General features: G+C 44.9%; 1 protein-coding gene across 4 annotated transcripts; it reads left to right on the plus strand.

Annotated features, from left to right (window-relative positions):
* The first annotated feature begins 95 nt into the window (after positions 1 to 95).
* Positions 96 to 18394, plus strand: NONO (non-POU domain containing octamer binding). 4 transcript variants are annotated; one of them, XM_088062489.1, is made up of 11 exons: positions 96 to 288; positions 452 to 575; positions 3221 to 3441; positions 4431 to 4732; positions 6789 to 6884; positions 12190 to 12386; positions 13164 to 13248; positions 14271 to 14373; positions 15696 to 15738; positions 16076 to 16185; positions 17373 to 18394. In XM_088062489.1, exons 2-11 carry the CDS (start codon positions 461 to 463, stop codon positions 17508 to 17510), a joined length of 1410 nt encoding a protein of 469 aa, XP_087918615.1. In that variant the 5' UTR covers positions 96 to 288; positions 452 to 460; the 3' UTR covers positions 17511 to 18394. The 4 variants fall into 4 exon arrangements, with proteins under 4 accessions (XP_087918615.1, XP_005527505.1, XP_014111963.1 ...); XM_005527448.2 differs by having other exon boundaries at positions 97 to 288; positions 452 to 620; positions 3248 to 3441; XM_014256488.2 differs by having other exon boundaries at positions 104 to 288; positions 3248 to 3441.
* Positions 18395 to 21053: the final 2659 nt, after the last annotated feature.

The raw sequence follows: 21053 nt of genomic DNA on the forward strand, positions 1-21053 counted from the left end.
GCTCCGCCGCTCCGGTGGCCAATGGGATCCGCATACAGCCAGTTGGTCCCGCCCCTCCACGGCAGCCGCTGTGATTGACGACGGGCTTGGCCAGTTAGCGGCGCGGTGGCGGGCGCGGGGTGGCCAATAGGAGCTCAGGGAGAGGGGCGCCGTGTTAGGCTGCGCGAGTTCCGGCCGCGCGCTCTCCTCTCGGCCGCCGCGGTCCCGGTGTCCGTGTCCGTCCCGGTGTCTGTGTCCGGGGCCAGTGTCTGTCCCGGTGTCCGTGTCCCCGTCCGGTGTTGCCGCCAGGTGAGGTCGCGGGGGCGGTAGGGTCGCGGCTCGGCCCTGCTCCGTCGCCGCCGGGGCCCGGCGCGGCCTGCGCGGCCCGCCCCGCCCCTGCACGCGGGGCCGGCTGGAGTCACCGGGGCCCGAGCTCCGGGCCGCTTCCCGACCGTGCGTGTGTTGCTTCTAGGTGGGGAAGATGCAGGGCAACAAGGGGTTCAACATGGAGAAGCAGAACCACGCTCCGCGCAAGCAGCACCAGCAGCACCCGCCGCCGTCCATCCCCGCGAACGGGCAGCAGGCCAACAGCCAGAGTGAGTCCCGGGCCCGCCGCGGGGGCCCGCCCGGCCCCGCTCTGGGTAGGCGCTGAGCGACCGCTTCGGTGCAGCGGGAAACCTCGGGTTAGCTGCGGCCCTCGGGAGTGCAACAGGTCTCGGCAGGAACAAAAGGAACCCAGTTTTCCAAGTTAAAACAATAAATCCTTAGATTCCCAAGTAGGCTGCAGCATCTCCTGCTATATCAGTTCTTTTCCCATGTTGGAAAGCACGGTTTTAATTGCGCCTGGGTTGTATTTGTGCGTTTTATTTTGGTTTTGCTCAGTCCACTCGAAGGTAAACGCGACTTGTGTTGCGTTTGTTCGTAAGTTTTTTTGTGTTCGTAAGTTTTTTGCGTTCCAAAAACCAGGGCAGCGATATAGAGGTTCTGTCTTTGTCTCAAAATCTCAGGAAAAAAAACACTTACCGTTCGGAAGTCAGTGTGTTCTTGACAGTGTGTAAGCGTTGCGAATATAACAAGCTCTGTCTTTCATTGTCTGGTTCTTGTTTTTTCCCCGGGCATATCACATGGCTTCTCAATACAGGTTTTCTTAGGAAACTAGAAACTTAAGAATCTCGGCTGCGAGAGCAATTACTAAATTATACAGAAGTAAGTTTGCTCTCGTTGAAGATTATGTTGTAGTGAGAACATTGTTACAGCGATCTGCAGGCACCCCTTAAGGCTAAATTTTTTTTTCAATGAGGAATTAGGAGATATCCAGCTTTACTTAGTATTTAATGGCAGTTGACATTGATGAAAGCCGTTCCGCTCCAGCGGGTTTCCGGGTTTTCCTGGTCAGTGTGGACTGGCGCTCCAGAGCGGTGCTTGTGAACTGGGACAGAATGTGTTAATGGCTTCAGGGGCCAGAACTGATCTAACCTGATAGTTTAGAAGTATGGTGGCGAGACATCCCCGTTAACATTTGGCGGGGTGGGGGGGCTGGGGGAAGTTGCTTTAGTTTTATTAGATGTGGATTTTTCTTTTTTTTTTAAAGTTTGGGCACTTTGGCTTTTGAAAACAGAAACGTGTAGAAGTCACCTGTGCAGTTTGTGTGATTCCTCCGAGTGGGGTTTTTTGTATCAAAGATATTGGCTTGGTAAAAACCCTGCACGTTGTTGTTAAGTGGACGAGTTGAACAGACTCTTTATCAGTTCCCAGACAATAACAGACAAGGGTGGCAGAGCAGCAGTTTCCAGTCAGGTTGAAAACAATAACAGTACAGCTGTACTGGGGAATTCCCACAGGGATCGGTTTGTAGGAGTGACTGTGTCTCACTCCTTTGCATGGATCTCCTGAGGGGGAACAGAGTGGTACTCTGTGCACCGCTGAGTGTAACTCTGTTCCAAGTACTTCCTGTTGTATCCACAGGCTTTGTAATTGATCCCCAAATACTCGTGGTAACGCTGTGAACAAGGCAAAATATTTCACTCCTTCACCTTTGCTGTGTGAAGTAAATAATTTACTCCCACTGCTCTTCTCTGGGCACACTCTCAGTGTGGTTATTTAGTGTTAGCCATGGAGGTGTGCTTACTCCTATCAAAAGGTTATCCTTCCAGTGTCTTGAATTTGTCTTTGCATGGACAGTCTTTCTCATTTAGTGCCCTGCTTTGTAGCTAGAATCAAGTCATTTATGTTCACAGTTTACTTCACGTGTGTGACCATGACTTGTGTCCTCTGCAAAGCAAAGGATTTGCTTTCTGTGCCCTGTGTGATGAATTTTCATGTGTTTAAGAAAACAGGGCGCAGGATGATAAAGTGATGCTAAATCCATCCTTGTGTCCGGCATATAACAGAGCTTTCAGGATCATGCTGGACTCTTGCTGAATTAAGGGTTAAAGATTGTATATGCCTGTAGGAATTTGAGAATGTCACTGTTTGTGTTTATTTCTGTTGGATAGCTCAGGAAATATTTTTACCTTGGGCTTGATCTCCAAGGTATTTTCCAACTTTAAAAATCCCTTCTAAGATAACTTACTTAGTACGTATTTATTTTTTTTTAATTAAACTTGTAATTTTTCTGAGGTCTCACCTATACGGCTGATTTTTGGGGTGGCGGTTTTTTTTATTATTTTTTTATTTTGGGGTTGGTATTTTTCCCCACTATTTCAGCCTTCTCTTCAGCTTGGAAACCCATACTCTGGAACCCATCTCATAGAATGACAGCTATCTGACATGTTATCTGGCTGAAAAAAAAAATCTCTTCTTATTTTCATATTTTTCTAGATATCTGGAATTGTTTTGGTGTGTTTTTGAGTGAAAATCTGTTTTCTGACTAAACCATGGCTTTTCTGTAATTATTTGTGTTGTAATAGCAAAATCCTGTGTTGTGACTACAGTTGATTTTTTTTTTGTGGGCCAGTTATCTTGACCAGATCTCAAAAAGTTTGAGTGAAACATCTCATGTTATTTCAAGCTGCAGTGTGTTGTTTTCTTCAGTTCTAGACTGTCATTCACTGGTGTTAATGAGCACTGAGGTTCAGTTTTCTTAAAAAAAAATTACGGGGCCATTTTGAAATAAAATCCCCCTGTTGCTGGAGAGATGGCTGGAGAGGTGTAGGACCAAAATGAACGGGTTACCTGTATTATCCTGTGTCTCTGTGGTCACTGTGATGAAACCTAATAAAATTTATCCCCCCAACTGTAGAGCAGCTGTGTACCTTATTCCCCTCAGATGAAGGCCTGACTATTGACCTGAAGAATTTCCGGAAACCCGGTGAAAAGACCTTCACCCAAAGAAGCCGCCTCTTTGTGGGGAATCTGCCCCCAGATATTACAGAGGAAGAGATGAGAAAGTTGTTTGAGAAGTATGGCAAGGCAGGGGAAGTCTTCATACACAAGGACAAAGGCTTTGGTTTTATCAGGCTGGTGAGTGACTTGGCATCTTGGGGGAGTTTTTGTGGTGATGGCTCACACTGGAGCAATATTGCTAATTGAAAGTAGTAGATGTTCAGATGTCTTGCTGATTAAACCTGCTGATGATCTTAGTAACCTGGAATATGGGATTAGCTTTGAAGTAGTTTGTCTAGAGCTTGTTATGCAAAGAAACATGAGTTTAGGCAGCTTGTGGCAGGAGTTATGAGAGATCTGATAAATTTATTCTGAAATCAGCTTGTAGAAAGCAGAAAAAACCCCACATGAATGTGATGTTATTATAGATAAAGTGAACTTCTGTATTTCTGGAATATGGAATTCTGATGGGCATAGTTTGTCTTGCAGTATTTCTGGTGTGATTAATGTTCTTGAGGTAGGGGATCTCTAGATGATCACATTGAAGTGTGTCTGGAAGGGAAGTAGCTACCGCCATAGGGTGGTTCTCAGATTTCTGTGGCTCATGCACCACCTTTCTGAAAGCCCTGAAGTGAGTGGGTGAGGTTCCCACACCCATGCCTGGGCCATTTTCATGTAGTGTAGCTGCTTGGTAGTGACTTAAATTATTGGAAAGGTGTGAAAGAGGCATAGAAGGTTTTTCATGGATTGTCATATTATCAGCATTTCCTTATCAGACTTGGTTAATTGATGAATCTTGTTTTTTAAATGTATGGTTTTTAAAAGAAGGTGCTTTGTAGCCTTAATATAATTACGTATGATGATGACAATTTCATTGTTTGCTTAGTTTGTACTAGCTGTTGGACTAAACTTAGGGTATTTGTTCTATATTTCTCACCCTCCCCACCCCCAAACTTTGGCTGTTCAGTCATTCATGATAAGGAATAGCTGTGGTTTTTTGGCACGCTTCTTAGCAAGCTGTGGGAGAATCATTTATTTCTCTCAGAAATACTTTTTACAGAGAAATAAGCTTGTGTTTAATCCCGTGCCTTAGTGGGAGTTTTAATGATGGCTGTTTCTGTCTGCAGGAAACTCGCACTCTGGCAGAGATTGCCAAGGTGGAACTGGACAACATGCCTCTCCGCGGGAAGCAGCTCCGAGTGCGCTTTGCCTGCCACAGCGCCTCGCTGACAGTCAGGAATCTGCCTCAGTTTGTGTCCAATGAGCTCCTGGAGGAAGCCTTCTCAGTGTTTGGCCAGGTGGAGAGGGCTGTGGTTATTGTGGATGACAGAGGACGATCCTCTGGGAAAGGCATTGTGGAGTTCTCAGGGAAGCCTGCTGCTAGGAAAGCGCTGGATAGATGTAGTGATGGGTCTTTCCTGCTAACTACGTAAGTGTGGATGGAGAGAGGTGCTCTGCTGGCATGTGCAGGTTGGGTGGCATTGGCTGGTGAATGTTGGTTCTTAACGCCACAGTGGGACAGATGGAGCGTGAGGTGGTAGGGAATTGGCCTGGGGAAAATTTATTCAGCTTTGTTCCAACAAGAGACAGTCTGTGCTGAAGCTCAGTTCTGAACACTTTCTTCTGGGAAGCTGCTAGTGGGGTAAGTGCGTAAAACTTCTACATAAACTATCTCCATAAAACAACCTTAGGGCAATTAAAGCAGCCTTTAAGAGCAGAAGCTATTTCAGAGACCATCTGTATAACTTGTCTGGAAACGAACTGCAGGTATTTTAATTGTACACTCTGGGTCACTAAAGGAGAGAGTCTTGGGATGGGATTCCACTTGTAGCCTGCGCTGCTGTGGTGGAATGCCACTATGGGCATGGGATCTGTTGGAGAGGCTGCTCAGATAGATTGGATTGTTTGGAGTTTTCACCATTATAAACTGTTTTATCTGTGCTTAAGTGTAATAAGGCAGAAAAGCACGTTCTTTTATAATTATGTGAACTTGCTCAGGCAAATGACCTATTCCAGTTGCATTCCACAAAGCAGTTTGTTGCCCTGTTAAGAGGGAGCCATTTCTGATCTCTTGGAAAAAATTACTCTATTTTGTATTACATTTCTAGAATTTGTGACTAGAACACTTCCTGAAACGGGGCTATATTGCTCATTTTTAAAGTAGTTTTTTAAGTTTTATGCTTCTCACCTCCTGTGGATCAGCAGTAGCACAACTGTACACAAGCACATTCAGTTTCAAAAAACAGGTTTTGCTTATTTCATTTTTAATACCTCTTTTTCTCCTTGACACTCCTTGAGGATAACCAGCATAGTGCGTACTGCTCTACAGGAGGATTACTGTTAGGGAGTTTTTGCTGATTCAGAAGTCTATACCTGAAATAACCATGAAAACAGATTTTTAAAAGTGATTATGCAAAACTAATCACTATCAGTGCATAACTAAGGTTAACATTCAGTCTCTTTATAGCTATCAGTATACTAGGTTCTGATATTTAAGACAACAAACGAGTCTGTTTCTTTCTAATTATGGTTTGGTTTTGATTAAACTTGTTCTGGTTTGTCCTAGTTCAAGACAGGAAAGCTAGATAAACTGTTTGAAAGTGGTTCATGTTAGAAAATAAGATTTTTAATAATGGAATATGTCACATCAGAGTGAAAAGCTGTATTATGGATCATCAGCTGAGGAAAGGGATTTTAGCCTTCCATATCCTCCCTTCCTGCTGGAGGCTGGATACCCATTGCTGCTTGGCACAACAGGATCATCTCTCTTTGTTTCCCCAGCCCTGGCACATGGGACTGAGGTGCTCATGGGAAGCTGGGGTGCTGCTTTGTGCTGGGGATGAGCAGTGCCAGTGCTGTGGTGGAGAGCTGATTCAGAGACCAGGTCAATACTTGCTTCTGAATGCGGAAGCCAGGAAGACAGAAACACACATCTGCAGTGTCTGTTGTGAAGTGCACCAGTGGATTCCCATGGGGGTGGAAATTCAGACAGGGGCCCAGTGGACCTTCCTAGAGCACTGTTGCCAAGCAACAGTAGCACATGGTGGCCTCACCAGGAGGGTATGACTGGATGGTACAGCCTGCAGCCTCCAGTGAGGAGTGGTGTAGTGACTATGCTTTAGACAGCCATAAAAAGGCACAGATGGACTTGTGCCACTCTAGAGACAAGACTTCACGCTGCATAGATCCTGCTGGAGCATGTCAGGATTCTAGTTAAGCTGTTAATTTGAATCAAGTAACTACAAATATTATTCTTTCAGTACAGTTCTGGTTTGGATTAAACAAGAATTTTGATTAACAGTTACACTCCTGCTATAGAAAAAAAAAAAAAGAGCGTTCAAAGTGATTTCTGATTTCACTTTGGTTGAGATCCCCAGCTGCTCTGAGTTTCTTTGAGCAGTGCTAGAAGCAATGTAAGTTGTGCTTTCCATCACTGCAAGCTTGTTATTGAATTTTCTTGAAAGCACCTCGCTTTTTCTCTACAGATTCCCTCGCCCTGTCACTGTGGAGCCCATGGATCAGTATGATGATGAGGAGGGTCTACCAGAGAAACTAGTCATCAAAAACCAGCAATATCACAAGTATGTGCCTGATATGCAACAGGAGACAAGAGTGCCTGTGGGCTAGTGCCTCAGTCTTGAAAAGGTGGCTCATCAGGTCCTCCTTTTTTTCCATAAATGTGACCTGACTTGGGAAGGAGAATTGCATTCACTGTTCTCTTGCCATGATTGGCTGAAAGAAAACAGTGACTTGGAATCCACACTGTTGGATAAGACTGGCAGCCTTTGCATACTTTGTATAAGTCCATTTCAGTTGTTGGAATAAAAAATTGGGTAAATTTGAGATAACACAGATGACATAAGATTCCCTGAGAAGTATTGCAGAAAGTCTACGTAGGAAACACTTGAACCCACAACAGAAATTTAAGGAATTATGTGACTAGCATTAGGAGATTGTAGAGCTATCCAGGTATGAGACCAGAGTCTTAGAAGGCTTCCCAGTATAGGTAGGAATCCTGTGATCTGAGTAGTTGGCATTAGCAAACCATTTGAGCTCATGAGTTTTCCAAGTAAGGAAGATGAGAGCTTTAGGAGGTGGAATTAGTAAATAGTACTGTGTCTTAGTTTGAAAAGACAGGTGTTTGCTAAGGAAGGCAGGAGCCTCAGTTGAAATGGAAAAAATGCAACCCCTCTCCCACCCATCCAAATTATTATAATTTTGAGCTCAAGGGGATTTTAGGCAAAGATATGGGAATAGGAATAACAGTTCTTTACTAGGAAAATTAAAAAAAATAAATACAATAGTTCAAAATAAAACACTGAGTCAGAATATTGCTTGAAGAACACTTGCTCTATGTGGTGTCAGTGGCATGGTGGGTAGCAGGAGCCTTTCCTTTAAATATCCACCCCAGCACTGGTAGTCAGGGTGCCAGGAGGAGTTGTGCTTCTGTGCCGGTCACCTCTGAGGTGATTTGAACTCCTTCATAGGTGGCCAAGATTTCCTTCTCTGTGGGAGTGTAGTTGGCTTCAGACCCTCTGTAACTTCAGCTCCAGAATCTCAGTGGTCAGCCATGAGTCTCCTCAGGGCACCTTCTGCCAAAGGCTCTAGTATAAGCCATTGTTTCTGGCTGAAGAGTAGAGCACATTCCTCACCTTGGGTCCTGTCCTAAATGGGCCATGGGCTACTGGATGAGCAGTCTCCTGCTTGATATGGGCAAAGGCTTGTTGCTGTTCAGGGCCCCGGTGGAAATTGTTCTTTTTGCGGGTAATCAGGTAGAGAGGGCTCATGATCTTACTGTACTCAGGAATGTGCATCCTGCAAAAATCTATGGCGCCTAGGAAAGCTTGTGTTTCCTTCTTGCTGGTCAGTGGAGACATTGCAGTGATCTTATTGACGACCTCAGTGGGAATCTGACACCATCCGTCTTGCCACTTTGCCCCCAGGAACTGGATTTCTCAGGCAGGTCACTTGTTTTTGCTCTTTTTGATGGTGAAGCCAGCTTCTAGGAGAAACTGGATGATCTTCTCTCCTTTCTAAAATACTTCTGTTGTTGTGTTTTCTCACACAATGATGTCATTGATGTATTGCAGATTTTCTGGAGATTCACCCTTTTCCAGTGCAGCCTGCAGTCTATGGCAGATGGTGGGGCTGTGTTTCTACCCCTGGGGCAGATGGTTCTAGGTGTACTGCACGCCCCTTCCAGGTGAAAGCAAATTGAGGCCTGCATTCTGCTGCCAGAGGAATGGAGAAAAATGCATTGGCAATGTCAATAGTGGCGTACCACTTTGCTGCCTTGGACTCCAGCTCGTACTGGAGCTCCAGCATGTCTGGCACGGCAGCGCTCAGAGGTGGAGTCACTTCATTCAATGCACGATAGTCCACAGTCAGTCTCCATTCTCTGTCAGACTTGTGCACAGGCCAGATGGGGCTGTTGAAGGGTGAATGGGCCTTACTGGCCACCCCTTGGCTCTCCAGATCAACGGATCACCTCACAGATGGGGATTACAGCATCTTGATCCATTCAGTACTGCTCGCTGTGTGCCGTTGAGGTGGCAATTGGTACTTGCTGTTCTTCCACCTTCAGGAGTCCTACTGCAGATGGGTTCTCTGATAGTCCAGGCAAGGTGTTCAATTGCTTAATGTCCTCTGCCTCCACAGCAGCTATTCCAAAAGCCCACCTGAGTCCCTTTGGGTCTTTGTAATAGCTATTCCGAAGGAAGTCTATGCCCAGAATACACGGGGCCTCTGGGCCAGTCACAGTGGGATGTTTCTGCCACTCCTTCCCAGTCAGGCTCACCTCGGCTTCCAACAGAGTCAATTGCTGCAATCCCCCTGTCACCCCAGCAATGGAAACAGGTTCTGCTCCCACATGTCCTGATGGCATTAGGGTACACTGTGCACCAGTATCAACTAAAGCTTCGTATTTTTGTGGCTCTGATGTGCCAGGCCATCGGATCCACACCGTCCAAAAGACCCGGTTTTCCTGTGCCTCTTCCTGGCTAGAGGCAGGGCCCCTCTAAGCCTGGTTATCATTTCCTTCCTGGGCACACATACTAGAGGTTCCTTCAAGGGGATTCAATAGATTCACCTCCCTCCTACAATACCTGGCAGCTTGGTCATGTGAGGCTGAGGCTACCTTCGCTCTAGTGGAACTCCTTTGGTTAGTGTTTCCCTTCTTGAGCTGACACAGAGGTGCTGCCAGGGCAGAAGGGGGTTTCCCATCCCACTTTCCCATGTCTTCCCCATGGCTGCACAGAAAGAACCACAGGTCAGCTCATGGGGTGTACCCTCTCTCTCTAGCTGGGGGACATTGGGCTCGGACTTTGCGGCTTGTGACTTGCACTGATGCCATATGGGAACTGTTCTTCCTCACCTTCTCCCTCATTGATCACAGCAGAGACGTGAGCCTCATGACATCGGGCCATTGATCATACTCTCGTCATTTCTAAGCTTCTTAGCAACAGAACCCACTGTTTCCCAGTTGTCCTTGGCATTAATCGTTGCAATGAAGGTGATATGTTGAGATGACCCTAGATTTGCCACATTCCACAACATCTGCCCGGTGCACCTGAGTTTTTTCGGGGTCATTATCATGCTATTCGCCCCTCAGAAAGGATCTCCAATACCACCACTTCTCTCATCTGTTGGATCCCTTCCTCAAGGGTCTTCCAGCGCATTCTATGATGGTGTTCCTCCATTCTCTCTCTGTGGACAAACCTCTTTCTTAGACTCAGTAAAAGCCACTCCCAGAGGAAGAGGGGCCCTGGCTCCGTTACAAATACTTGATCTGCTTCTGGGTGAATGGTCCCAGATTCCTTGCCTCACCACTATCCGGTTGCACACCTGTACCCATAAGGTCCCAGACCTGAAGTAACCTGGTTGTATAAGCCTCACCCCCCCACCTCACAATGTCTTTTTGAAGATTACAGAGACTCTTATACATCAGGGACTCAGTGATGATCTCATCCTCTGGCTCCCCTGCGGGTTGTGAGCACCGTTGTTTCCACTTATTTTTAACTGGGTGCACTGGTTTGATCTTAGACTACTTAGTTTCCACTAAGGGAAACAGGGTCGACTGCTACTGGTTGTGACTGGCCTTGCAGTTTTAGTTGGAACCTAGACAGTTGTAACATCTGTGGGTTCCACTGCTGCACCATCAGACTCTCCCTCTTCGAGGCAGGGAGAGGGTTTCCCACCAGCTGGGGAAATGTACTCCTTCAGCATCTGGCCCATCTCATGCAACTCCCTCACCAGAACGCCCACCCACGCTGGGTGGTTCATTTCTGAGGTGGGCTGTGGGGCAGGGTCAGGTTCTGGGGCAGCATCCCTGTTCTCTAAGGTAGATATCAGGGTGGTTATGCAAGTCAATCTCCCCTTATCTGAATGCTAAACAGAACAGATATGTCAGCAGTAGCAGCCACTGTATGATATCATTAGCATTTAGAGAAGATTTGAAATCTTTGAAAACTGGTGGGGTAGACCCAAAGAGCTGGGTGAAAGGTTGGGAGGAAATTTCCCCTGGTGTCATTTCCTCTCAGTAGGTACCATTATTAAAGTAACCCTAAAAACATACAGTTAATGTGTGATAGCTCTGAATCCATGTGCCTGCCTTCCAGAGGAAGTTAAAAATCTATTAATTTCTCACCTTAATAACCCAGAAAGCAAATTGGCTAACAGCCACAGTAGCCATAGTTATAGGACCCATGTTTAGATAAGGGCCTGCAAATGGGAGAGATATAGCAATGACCACATGCCACCCAAACCCAGGGTAAGCTAGACCACATGATGCCACCTAACGAGGTTTCTACATCCAGTACACAAAAAATTAGATTACTCAAGAACTGTTATTCCTTTTTTCACCCTTTTTCTCTTGATGCCCTTGAGCCCCAAAATCTGTCTTGGTTTGAAAAGACAGGTGCCTGCTAAGGAAGGCAGGAGCCTCCCTTGAAATGGAAAAATAGTACCCCTCCCTCCTCTCAAATTATTCTAATTTTGAAATCAAGGGGCTTTTAGGCAAAGATATGAGAATAAGAATTACAGTTCTTTACCAGGAAAATTAAAATAAGAATACAGTAGTGCAAAAAAAGCCACTGACAGGGTCAGAATACAACTCGACACCCTGTTGGATGTTGGTAGCAGTCCCATTAAATGGTGGCTGCAGTCCTCCTGGAGAGCCAGACATCGTTGTGTTGAAGCATTGATCCTGTAGAAGGGTGTAGTTTTCCTCTGAAGGTTCATTGTTGGTGTAGATGGATCTGGTCTTCCTCTGGGAATCCAGTGGAGAATGCCTGACTGTGGTGTTCCAAACCCCAGATTATATCCAGGTAGGAATGCTTGGCTCCTCCCCCTGGGTGGAGCATCTCCCAATGGGATGATGTCATTTTATCAGTCATGCAGTGAGAATCAATGGTCCATTTACAGAAGATATCCCCCTGGAGGGAGGATGAGTGGTGGAAGAGATAAAGAACACTGCCCCACCTGGTTTTAACAGATGGTAATAGAATACATACTTTTGGTTACATCTTGCATTGCAACCTAAAGCATCCTGTTCTACAGCTGCAGAGTTAAAATAACATGCACATTTGGGCAGTGTTTGTTTCTGGAATGCATTTGTCCATAAGATGTGCAGCAGGAGCAAAGGCTGTTGCTTTCAAGGATATTTCCTTGAAAAGTACCCAGAATCTCTTGGTGTCTGATGAAAGCAGTGTCATTGTTACGGAGAAGGACAGCTTCCATGGAGGAATAAGATAGTGCCTAAGGAGAAGACAAACGGGTGTCTCAGGCACAGTTAACTGTTAAAAGCACCTGCTGTTGCATTTGACACACAGTTTTCTTGGTTCCTCCTTGCTCTCCTGTAGCATTCACCAGCTCTTCATTGTTTGACAGGGAGCGTGAGCAGCCTCCTCGGTTTGCACAGCCTGGCAGCTTTGAATATGAATATGCCATGCGTTGGAAGGCTTTGATAGAAATGGAGAAGCAGCAGCAGGAACAAGTAGACCGCAACATCAAGGAAGCTCGAGAGAAGCTGGAAATGGAAATGGAAGCAGCTCGCCATGAGCACCAAGTGATGCTTATGCGGCAAGGTATCACTCAGATAAATACAGGATGGGAGCAGGGCCCTGCACCATCTAGGAGTGGGTAGCTCAGTAGACTTGCTAGAGACCACTGAAGGGGAGCTGTGGTGATTGCTTGTCTTGCAACCAAGAATGGTAGCAGCAAATAAATGGAACTGTAGAATCATTTAGGTGCAAAAGATCAGCAAGTCCAACCATTAACCTCCTTTCAGGTACTTGTAGAGCAGTAGAGCCTCCTTGAGCCTTTTCTCCAGGCTGAGCCCCCCCCAGCTCCCTCTGCTGCTCCTCATTTGACTTGTGTTCCAGACCCTTCTCACCTCTGTTCCCTTTGCTGGACATGCTCCAGCCCCTCAGTGTCTTTCTTGTGGTGAGGGCCCAGAGCTGGACACAGGATTTGAGGAGTGGCCTCACCAGTGCCCAGTCAGGGGGACAGTCACTGTCCTGGTCCTGCTGGCCACACCATGGCTGGGACAGGCCAGGTTCCAGTGGCCTTTTGCCCACCTGGGCACACCTGGCTGATGTTCAGCTGCTGTTGACCAGCCCAGGGCCTTTCCCACCAGACACTTTTCAGCCCCTCTGCTCCAGCCTGGAGCTGCAGGGGGTCGTTGTGAACCAAGGGCAGGACCTGGCACTGAATTTTGTTTGACCTAACATGGAGAGATGCTACTTTATTAGTGAAGAGTCTGTTTCCTTTTTCTCTACTGTGTTGCAGTTCTAGTTCAGCAATTCCTAAGAGGTGGCATGGGAAATAAGTCTGATTGTGTTTTTTACTGCTGTCTTACACAGATTTAATGAGACGCCAGGAGGAGCTGAGGAGAATGGAGGAATTGCATAATCAAGAAGTACAAAAACGTAAACAATTGGAACTCAGGTAAGGGGACAGGTTGTGAAATGCTGTGAATCCATAGCAGAATAAAGCACCTCCTCACTGCACCTAATATTTCATTGTGACAGTTTAATTACTGCCTAAAGTGTGGCTGTTACTTTGGACTTTTTTTGTTCATAGGGAAGAGTGTACACTTGGTTTAAGATGGAAGAGTTAGGAGTTTCTTCCATTGATTAGTATTTGCTTGTTCACATTTCTGTGTCTCAGTTAAGCTCCTTTATGAGGCAGGTAGAAAAACCAGAATCTCTGGTGTGATTTAGCAGCTTCAGTGCTGCAGATTGGGAAAACCCATTCCAACATCTCTGGTTTTATTTGAGGGGTAACTTAGTCTCAGAGATTTCTCTCTCCATTGTAGCACTTCCTTGTCTTGGGGTCATTTTGAGAAGTTCCAGGAAGATTACCAGGTTATTTGTAATAGAAGGGGTTTGAGAAGTGTCAAGCTTGATGCATGATACTGCACGTAGTCAGCATGCATTTGGAAGCTGCTGTGTACATAGGGTTGGAAAATACTTCTAAGATCAGTGAGTTCAGCTGTAAATCTAACACTGCCAAGCCACCATGTCCCTAAGCATCACATCTGTGCATCTTTTAAACCCTTCCAGAGATAGTGACTCCACCACATTCTAGGCAGCCTATGCCGATGCTTAGTAACCCTTTTGGTGAAGAAATTTTCCCTGGTATCAAATCTAAATTTGCCCTGGTGCAACTTGGGGCTGTTTTCTCTTGTCCTGTCACTTGTTACCTGGGAGAAGAGACTGACTCCCACCTGGCTTCACCCTCTTGTCAGGCAGTTGTAGAAAGAGTGATAATGTCCTCCTTGAACCTCCTTTTCTCCAGGCTGAGCCCCTCCAGCTCCTTCAGCTGCTCCTCATGAGACACACACACACACAAGTGTTTTTTTTTAAATGAGCTCCTCAAAACTGAAAGTTTGAAGTGTTAGCACTGCAGCACAGTGATGCAGGTGGTTGGTGTTTGTTGTGCTGAGCATCCTTGGGCTTTGTTTACAGGCAAGAAGAGGAACGCAGGCGCCGTGAGGAGGAAATGAGAAGGCAGCAAGAAGAGATGATGAGACGCCAGCAGGAAGGCTTTAAAGGGAATTTTGCTGATGCAGTACGAGTGCTTCTACATTTCCATTACATCTGTACACTCACAGTAGATTTTTCCTTTCCACAGCACAGCTTTCTTTGAATTTTCAGCTTGGTTGGAGGACTGAACATCAGTAGTGCATTCTACCTTATTGACTCCCTCCAATCTTAATACATCTTAGCCTGGAATCTATAAATCCCCCAGTTCTGTTACACTGCTCTTCATGTAGGACCCTCTGTAGCTGTCTTGCTGTACAGAAAATTGTATGCTGACTAATTCTATTCTAACAGCAGCACACGCTGTCCTGAAGCACTGCAACAGAACCCTGTTATATGACTGGCAATATCCCTAGCTTGCAGTCTGTCTAAATCATGATAAAATGATCCCAACTGGAGACATTGCTGTGGGCGTGGTTTATGCTTGTACTTCACAGTCAGTTGGTCAAGTATTTTTTTGTAGTGTAACCTGGTGGTAACCTGCATTTTAATAACAGTATCTCTGGTTCTATAGAGAAATGCCTTACAATTTGTTTCCAGTCCCAGCCACTTTCTATTGTGGAGGCAGCTGTAGGGCTGTTCAGGTGGTGTAGTGGCATTGATGCAGCTGGGGGTAAGTGTTTAATGCTTACTAGTGAAACTTGGCCCCTAGGCTAAATAGCTAAATATGTGTCAAACCAAAGGGCCAAGAGCATGGCTGAGCCAAATGTGGGAATATTCTCCTTGTGCAGTAGATATCCTGATTCCTACAAATAATACTGACTTGATATGATAAATAATGGGACTGCAGGTGAAGTGAAAGTTGTCTTCACTTACCACTGTGAAAAAAGTAGTGCCCTTGCTGAAGTGAGGAGGTGCTCCTGGTTTTGCAGTGACAGAAATCTGTGATATGTGCTTCTTCTGATGCTTGATTAATAAAAGAGAACTGAGCTCACTAAATGGTATTTTAATGCCAGTGACCCAGTACTGTGTCTTTATGTGAGCTTGCATTCCTTTCAACAGGAAAAGCTTCTTAGCGATGCTGAGGGAGTAGCAAAACTAATTTGATCTAATGTGTTACTAGTGCTCAGCACATCTTTCCATCAAGATGTCTTTGCTAAAGTCTGCATGTGCAGCTTTGCTGCTGGATGTTTTGTTATAATTCTGAAAAACAGTCTTTTATGAGATACTTAAAATAAGACCTGTTCATTCAGCAGCTATCATGTGAAGGTTGCTCCTGCCTTTGAAATTGAGCCTGGGAATTACTTTTCTACACATTGTTCAGTAGTAAATCCTCAGAACTCATCAAATTTGTATAATTACATTTTTTAAAGCATGGTTATCAGTTGAAATGAGTGTCTGTCTTTCCAGAGGGAGCCACCAGACATGCGAATGGGACAGATGGGTATGGGAGGTAAGAGTATTCTTTGTTCCTGTGCATGTTCATTTCCTCTCTTACAAAATCTGCACTTTTTTTTTTTTTATTCAGCGGTCTCATTTTATTGGCTTCTTACTTAGAAACTCAGTCAAAGTAATTTCCCAGGGTAGTAAGAGGAAGTATTCATGTGACAGGAAACACAACATGCTGTAAAGCAAGATCAGTTGGTCTTGACACGATAGTGCAAAGCTGGTTAATAGGCTGTGACTCTGTCCCTCCATGGAACAGTGTTTTGTGGCCCTGGAGTGATGAGCAGACCCCAGTCACTGTGTGTATGTGTGCACCAGTACTATTCCTCAGTTTTCTTTTCCAGGTACCATTGGCATGAACAATAGAGGAGCTATGGGTGGTACCAATGTCCCAGCTCCTGCACCTCCTGCTGCTGGTCCTGGAGCTATGATCCCTGATGGAGCCATGGGAATGGTAGTGTATCTCCATCTGCTTTTTTGTGCACGCCTTTAAAATGCAGATTATACTGTTTCCAGTATTAAGCACTAGCTGCTGAAGTTGAAGCTTCTTTGTCTACCCAGACCTATTGCTTCACTCCTGCTGAAATCTTTAGAAGTTAATCTTGCCTTGGTAGTAGCTGATAATTTTCAGGAGGTTGAGCCAAGTCTAATAACTGCTTCATTTACTTCAAAGAGAGCTAGTGCTAAAATGCTTGTAGAAAGATCTTAGCAATAATATATGGTTGTTTTTAAATGACCTAATGAGAAGCACTTTGTTAAATTGAGAGTTTTTTGAGAGTAGATTCTTGCAAGCATAAAGCCAAGGTTGCAGGAGTGTTCTGTTCATCATCAGTACTGAAAAGTTATCTCCTATTTTCAGGCCAGAATGAGTTCAGCTAATTTGCTTAGGGTGTCAAGAGCAAAGAATCAGTGGAGTTCTTGCTTATTTATTTGACTTTTTAAAATTTTTGCATTTGATTTAGTTTTAAGCTCTACTGAAGGCTTTTGCAATAGACTGTCTTTTGTGGCATTTTTCATTCCTCTCTGTCACACAGAGGATTGGTCTTCCCACAGTATCAGCACTTCCAGTCACCAGCAGAAACAGCAGCAGTCATAGTAAAGTACTGAAAGTTTATCTTCCTTCAGTGTTTTTTTATGAACTGGTCTAGTAGACAGTTTTCTTGCAAACATGGTTCCTGCTGTGTCATGACTGCTATGACACAGATTTTTATTTTTTTTTTATCTTAAAGAGCATTTTTATTTATCTAAAAGCTTTTGTACCTAAGTGGTAGGGACAGCAAAGCAGCTGACGTTAAGGGAATGTGCACTACACACGGAAATTAAGGGAAAAGATGAAGGCAGGAGTGAAAGGGAAGGTGAGTTCAGATGGCTCACCTGCTCCACAGCCCTGGTCTGTGAAGTGGTGCACACAGTCCCAGTATGCCTGAGTGCAGGTTGTGTGGGGAAAGGGACTTTGTTCTGCAGTGGTCGTGTCAGCCCAGCTTTGGGACTGTGGGGATGTTTTTGGTGGGGGTGAAGGTTTGCAGCGAGGTCAGCTGCAATTGTGGAATCCTGGTAGAATTCAGATCAACTCAAATGGCTTTTAACTGCCCTTTGTTCTTCCTTGTTTTCTGTGTCTTCTGCACTTGTCCTTGTTCCAAGACTCCACCACCACCTCCAGACCGCTTCGGCCAGGGTGGAGCCATGGAAGGCCTTGGAGCGATGGGAGGGAACCCACCTGCCTTCAACAGAGGAAATCCAGGGGGGGATTTTGGCCCTAACAAGCGTCGCAGATACTAACAGGATTAAGCTATCCCCTGTACACGCCCCAAAGAAAGAAATCTTGGCAGGCCACACAGGGTTCAACTTGGGGGGGAGGGGGACATTCTAAAGATAGTTAATTAGGGCCTGTTTTGGTAAAGCCACTCTAGGACAAGGGGAGTGCATTCTGACTGGTAAAGGTTTTAGAAAATTTCTTGTGGTGCATTCCTAATTTCAAAGTGAAAAGTGGATTCTGGGAGGCTGTTGTGGTTCAGTAATGGTAAAATCTTGCAAGGACCCTAATGCCTTGACCATTCCAGGTTTCCTGTTTGCAGCTGATATCATGAGACTAAATTAGATAAAATTTCAGTATGTCTTGGCATTTTTTTAGTGTAATGTACGTTGCTTAAGAGCACAGGGGAGTCTCTGGAGAACTAGGGCAGCATTTGGGTACTTTGCAGCTCCCATGATTTTGTAAATTTATATAGCTCCAAATGATCTGTCATGTAATAAATTGGGGGAGATTTTGTTTCTTTTTTTTTTTTTTTTTCCTCCTAACTTGTTAGTTACTCTTTTTACCTGGACCATTTGTTTCTTTGAAGTAGTTGACAGTCGTGCAGCCTGAATGGCTGGGAGGTTCTTGTTTGGATGGATTTTTTTGATAACGTGTTGTATCTCTTTATTTTTACTGGTAGTAAAGTACAATCTATTGGATAAAGATACTGTATCTCATGCTGAAGATTTAACTGAAAAAAATGTTTGTATAATCCTAACCTTGCCTGTCTTTTGTGTAGAAGTACTACAAGATTTTTCATTTAGTGTAAGATGTTTGAACACAAACTGTAATTGTCCCACTAAAAAGTTTGAGTTTGTCTGAGGAATGTTACAGGAATGCATTATTAAAGTGGATTTTAAGCCTTTTTTATCTGGTGTCTTGTCTCTTCTGTTTTTTTAGTACAAATTTTTACACATGGATTGAATTTAATGAAGCTTCAGGTTATGGCATGGAAGTTGTTCTTGCATAGCTCTGTAAAGAGGGTGTTCAACCCCTGAGAATTTTTTAACAGTTTTCCTTCTCACAGAACGAGTTTTATTTGTGGTGGAACATGACCTTCAGCTTCAGCAGCTTAGAATGCAGGAGGAGAGCTGCTGACATACCTGGGATGTGTCTGTTGTGGTTGCAGAGAGTTGAGATGAAAGACTTGTCCGTGTGTCGCTGGGACCTGGAGCTCAATTCCTTTCTCAGGTGCAGAGTACAGAGTGTCTCTGCTCTGTGCTGCAGTTTCCTCTGGTGGGGACATCCCCAGAACTCCTGTGCTGGAATAGGAAGGAGGGGACTCACTGATGGCAACAGTAGTGCTTTACCTGGTGTAACACAAGGGAATCTGTAGGGACAGGAGCCTTCTGTGGCTTGTGTTCTCACACTGAGTTTCTAGAGTTGAGACTGTGGAGGGGGGAAGCTTAGAAATAAATTTAGGTGGGAAAGGGAGAAGGGGGAGAAAGTGTTACAGCCTAAAAGTGTAAGAAGGTGCCTTGAAGAATTGTGAAATCATAGGAAAGATGAAAACATTTTGAGATGCCTAATGTTACCAAAGCAAGAACCTTAAATTAGTGTTTGGTCCTGTAGGTAGTCTTTAAGTAGGGTAAGATGAAATAATCACTCTGGAGCCTTGATTGGTTTAGCCCTGACTTTGGATGGCTTTTAAATTAACCTGGAATGGGATGATAAGATGTATGGAAGAGAGGCTGCAGCTAATGCTCTTTGTTTCTTAATTTGTTTTCTACTTTTGAAAGCATCAGCAGCTGGTTTGCTGAGATGATATGGTATCTAATGGTGGTTATCAGCTTGATTGTGAAGAGTTTGGTGATGTTTTTCATCTGGCTCATTTGGCAGGACAGCTCACTGTTGCAAAATCTCAAGTGAGCGTGCTAATTAGCTTTTCTGTTGCCCTGTGGACGGTGGATCTGTTCTTGTAGCTTGTGTCTGGAAAGAGTCTGGCAGACATTCACTAGAGCCACGGCTGTTGGGTAAGTACATTGTTTAATTCTGAAGTGTGAAACATGAGAAGAAACCATGAAGTTGCATCCAGGTGTGTCTATTACCTCCTTCACCTGCCTGTTGCTCAGCTGGCTTGTATGTTACTGAGCAGTCCAAGGAGAAGTTGCTGTCCTAGTGAAACAGCAGAGCTCAAGATGTTCAGCATCACTCTGCTGCTGCCTCAGTCCTGAGCAAGTATAAGATAAGGATGAGTCTGGTTACTGCCTTTCCCTGGGAGAAAAGGCAGTAAAATTTTTACACACTTTCCCTGTGTGTAACATAATAGGGAAGAAGGAATTTAGTTCTGCTCAAAGCCCATCATAACAAGATTTTAAATATCTAAATTAAAGTTCCAGTGGCAGCAATGAAAGAAAACTAAATTCTGGTATGAATACCATAGGTATTTGTAATTTGCTTTAAAGGAGACTGAAAACCTGTGGCTGAGTAAGGATATTGTAAAGCAAACCTTTACTAAGATTTCCAGAGGCGTGTGCCAGGGGCAGACTGGCTGTAGTGCAGGAGCACTTGAAGCTGGGCAGAGCAGCAAGCCAGGCTTCCTCACTCCAGAGCAATTCCTTTCTCTGCTGGAGCAGTTTGGGGTTTGGTGTTGGTGCTTGCACTGCTTGTTTCATGTAAGTGCAGCTCCTGTGGCTGGGCTGTTCACAGCACTCCTGTGCTGAGGTTCAGCCACTGTGCAGAAGGGAATGCTTTCCCTCTGCATGCCTTTCCAGACTGCTGGCTATTATGTAATTGCAGAGTGATGAAATATTTTGACTCTCCTGAAGAGAAACCCTTGCCTTTTCCTGTCATGTTTGATCAGCTGGTTTAAAATACAGTTCTTCAGTATCAGTTTGTATTACACCAAGGACTGATGAGCAATTTGGTTCTTACCATTTTGCTCTTAGCTTTAAACCCTTTTAAAGTTTTGTAGACTTCAGAAGATACAACTTCTGTTTTATGCAGCTTCCTCTTCAGCAGTAGTGAGTGCATTTGCAAGAATCAAAGATAAATCTGAAAAATCCAGCTGGTATGTGGATAATTTTGTCATATCAAAGCAGTAGACAAACATTTCATTTCTTTTCCTGGCATGGTGCCTCTCACTAGCAGCTGTAATTTATCACAGAAAGCTGCAAGTGATGGCATGTGCTAAACTACTTCTCCAGTGAGCTACCTTTGGGGGCTGAAAGAAGGAAGATGTGACTTTCTATGGCCTTGCTGAAAGGAGCCATCATTCTTTCTTCTCTTGGTCATCACTTGGGTGCCAGATGTAAGAAAGCAAGGAGCACAGCCAGGCACAGCACTGGTTTTGGGGCACTTCCCCTCACTACAGTTTGCGTGCTTTGCCCTGCACTCACAGTGACCTTGCTATAAAGGCAACAGGACCCTCAAAAGGAAAACTGCTAAAACCCCACACTCAGTGCCAGTTCAGGGTATTTCAGCCAGCAGATTTGGATTCAGGATGCCAGCTAGTGACACACAATTGAGCCTTAGGAGTAGATTGAACTCTTCTATTTGGACTGGTTCCAACTGAAGACTAAAGTGTA

The sequence above is a fragment of the Pseudopodoces humilis genome, chromosome 15 (assembly GCF_049639895.1).
Source record: "Pseudopodoces humilis isolate 2021_Gansu_Grassland_sample_001 chromosome 15, ASM4963989v1, whole genome shotgun sequence".
NCBI classification, from domain to species: Eukaryota; Metazoa; Chordata; class Aves; order Passeriformes; family Paridae; genus Pseudopodoces; species Pseudopodoces humilis.

Bases quoted from the DNA above. Each gene is read 5' to 3' on its own strand.
- NONO (XM_088062490.1), top strand. From the start codon at position 461: ATGCAGGGCAACAAGGGGTTCAACATGGAGAAGCAGAACCACGCTCCG. The intron at 6,885-12,189 runs GTATGTGCCTGA...ATTGTTTGACAG, and splicing joins AAAAACCAGCAATATCACAA to GGAGCGTGAGCAGCCTCCTC. The intron at 15,739-16,075 runs GTAAGAGTATTC...TTTCTTTTCCAG, and splicing joins GGGACAGATGGGTATGGGAG to GTACCATTGGCATGAACAAT.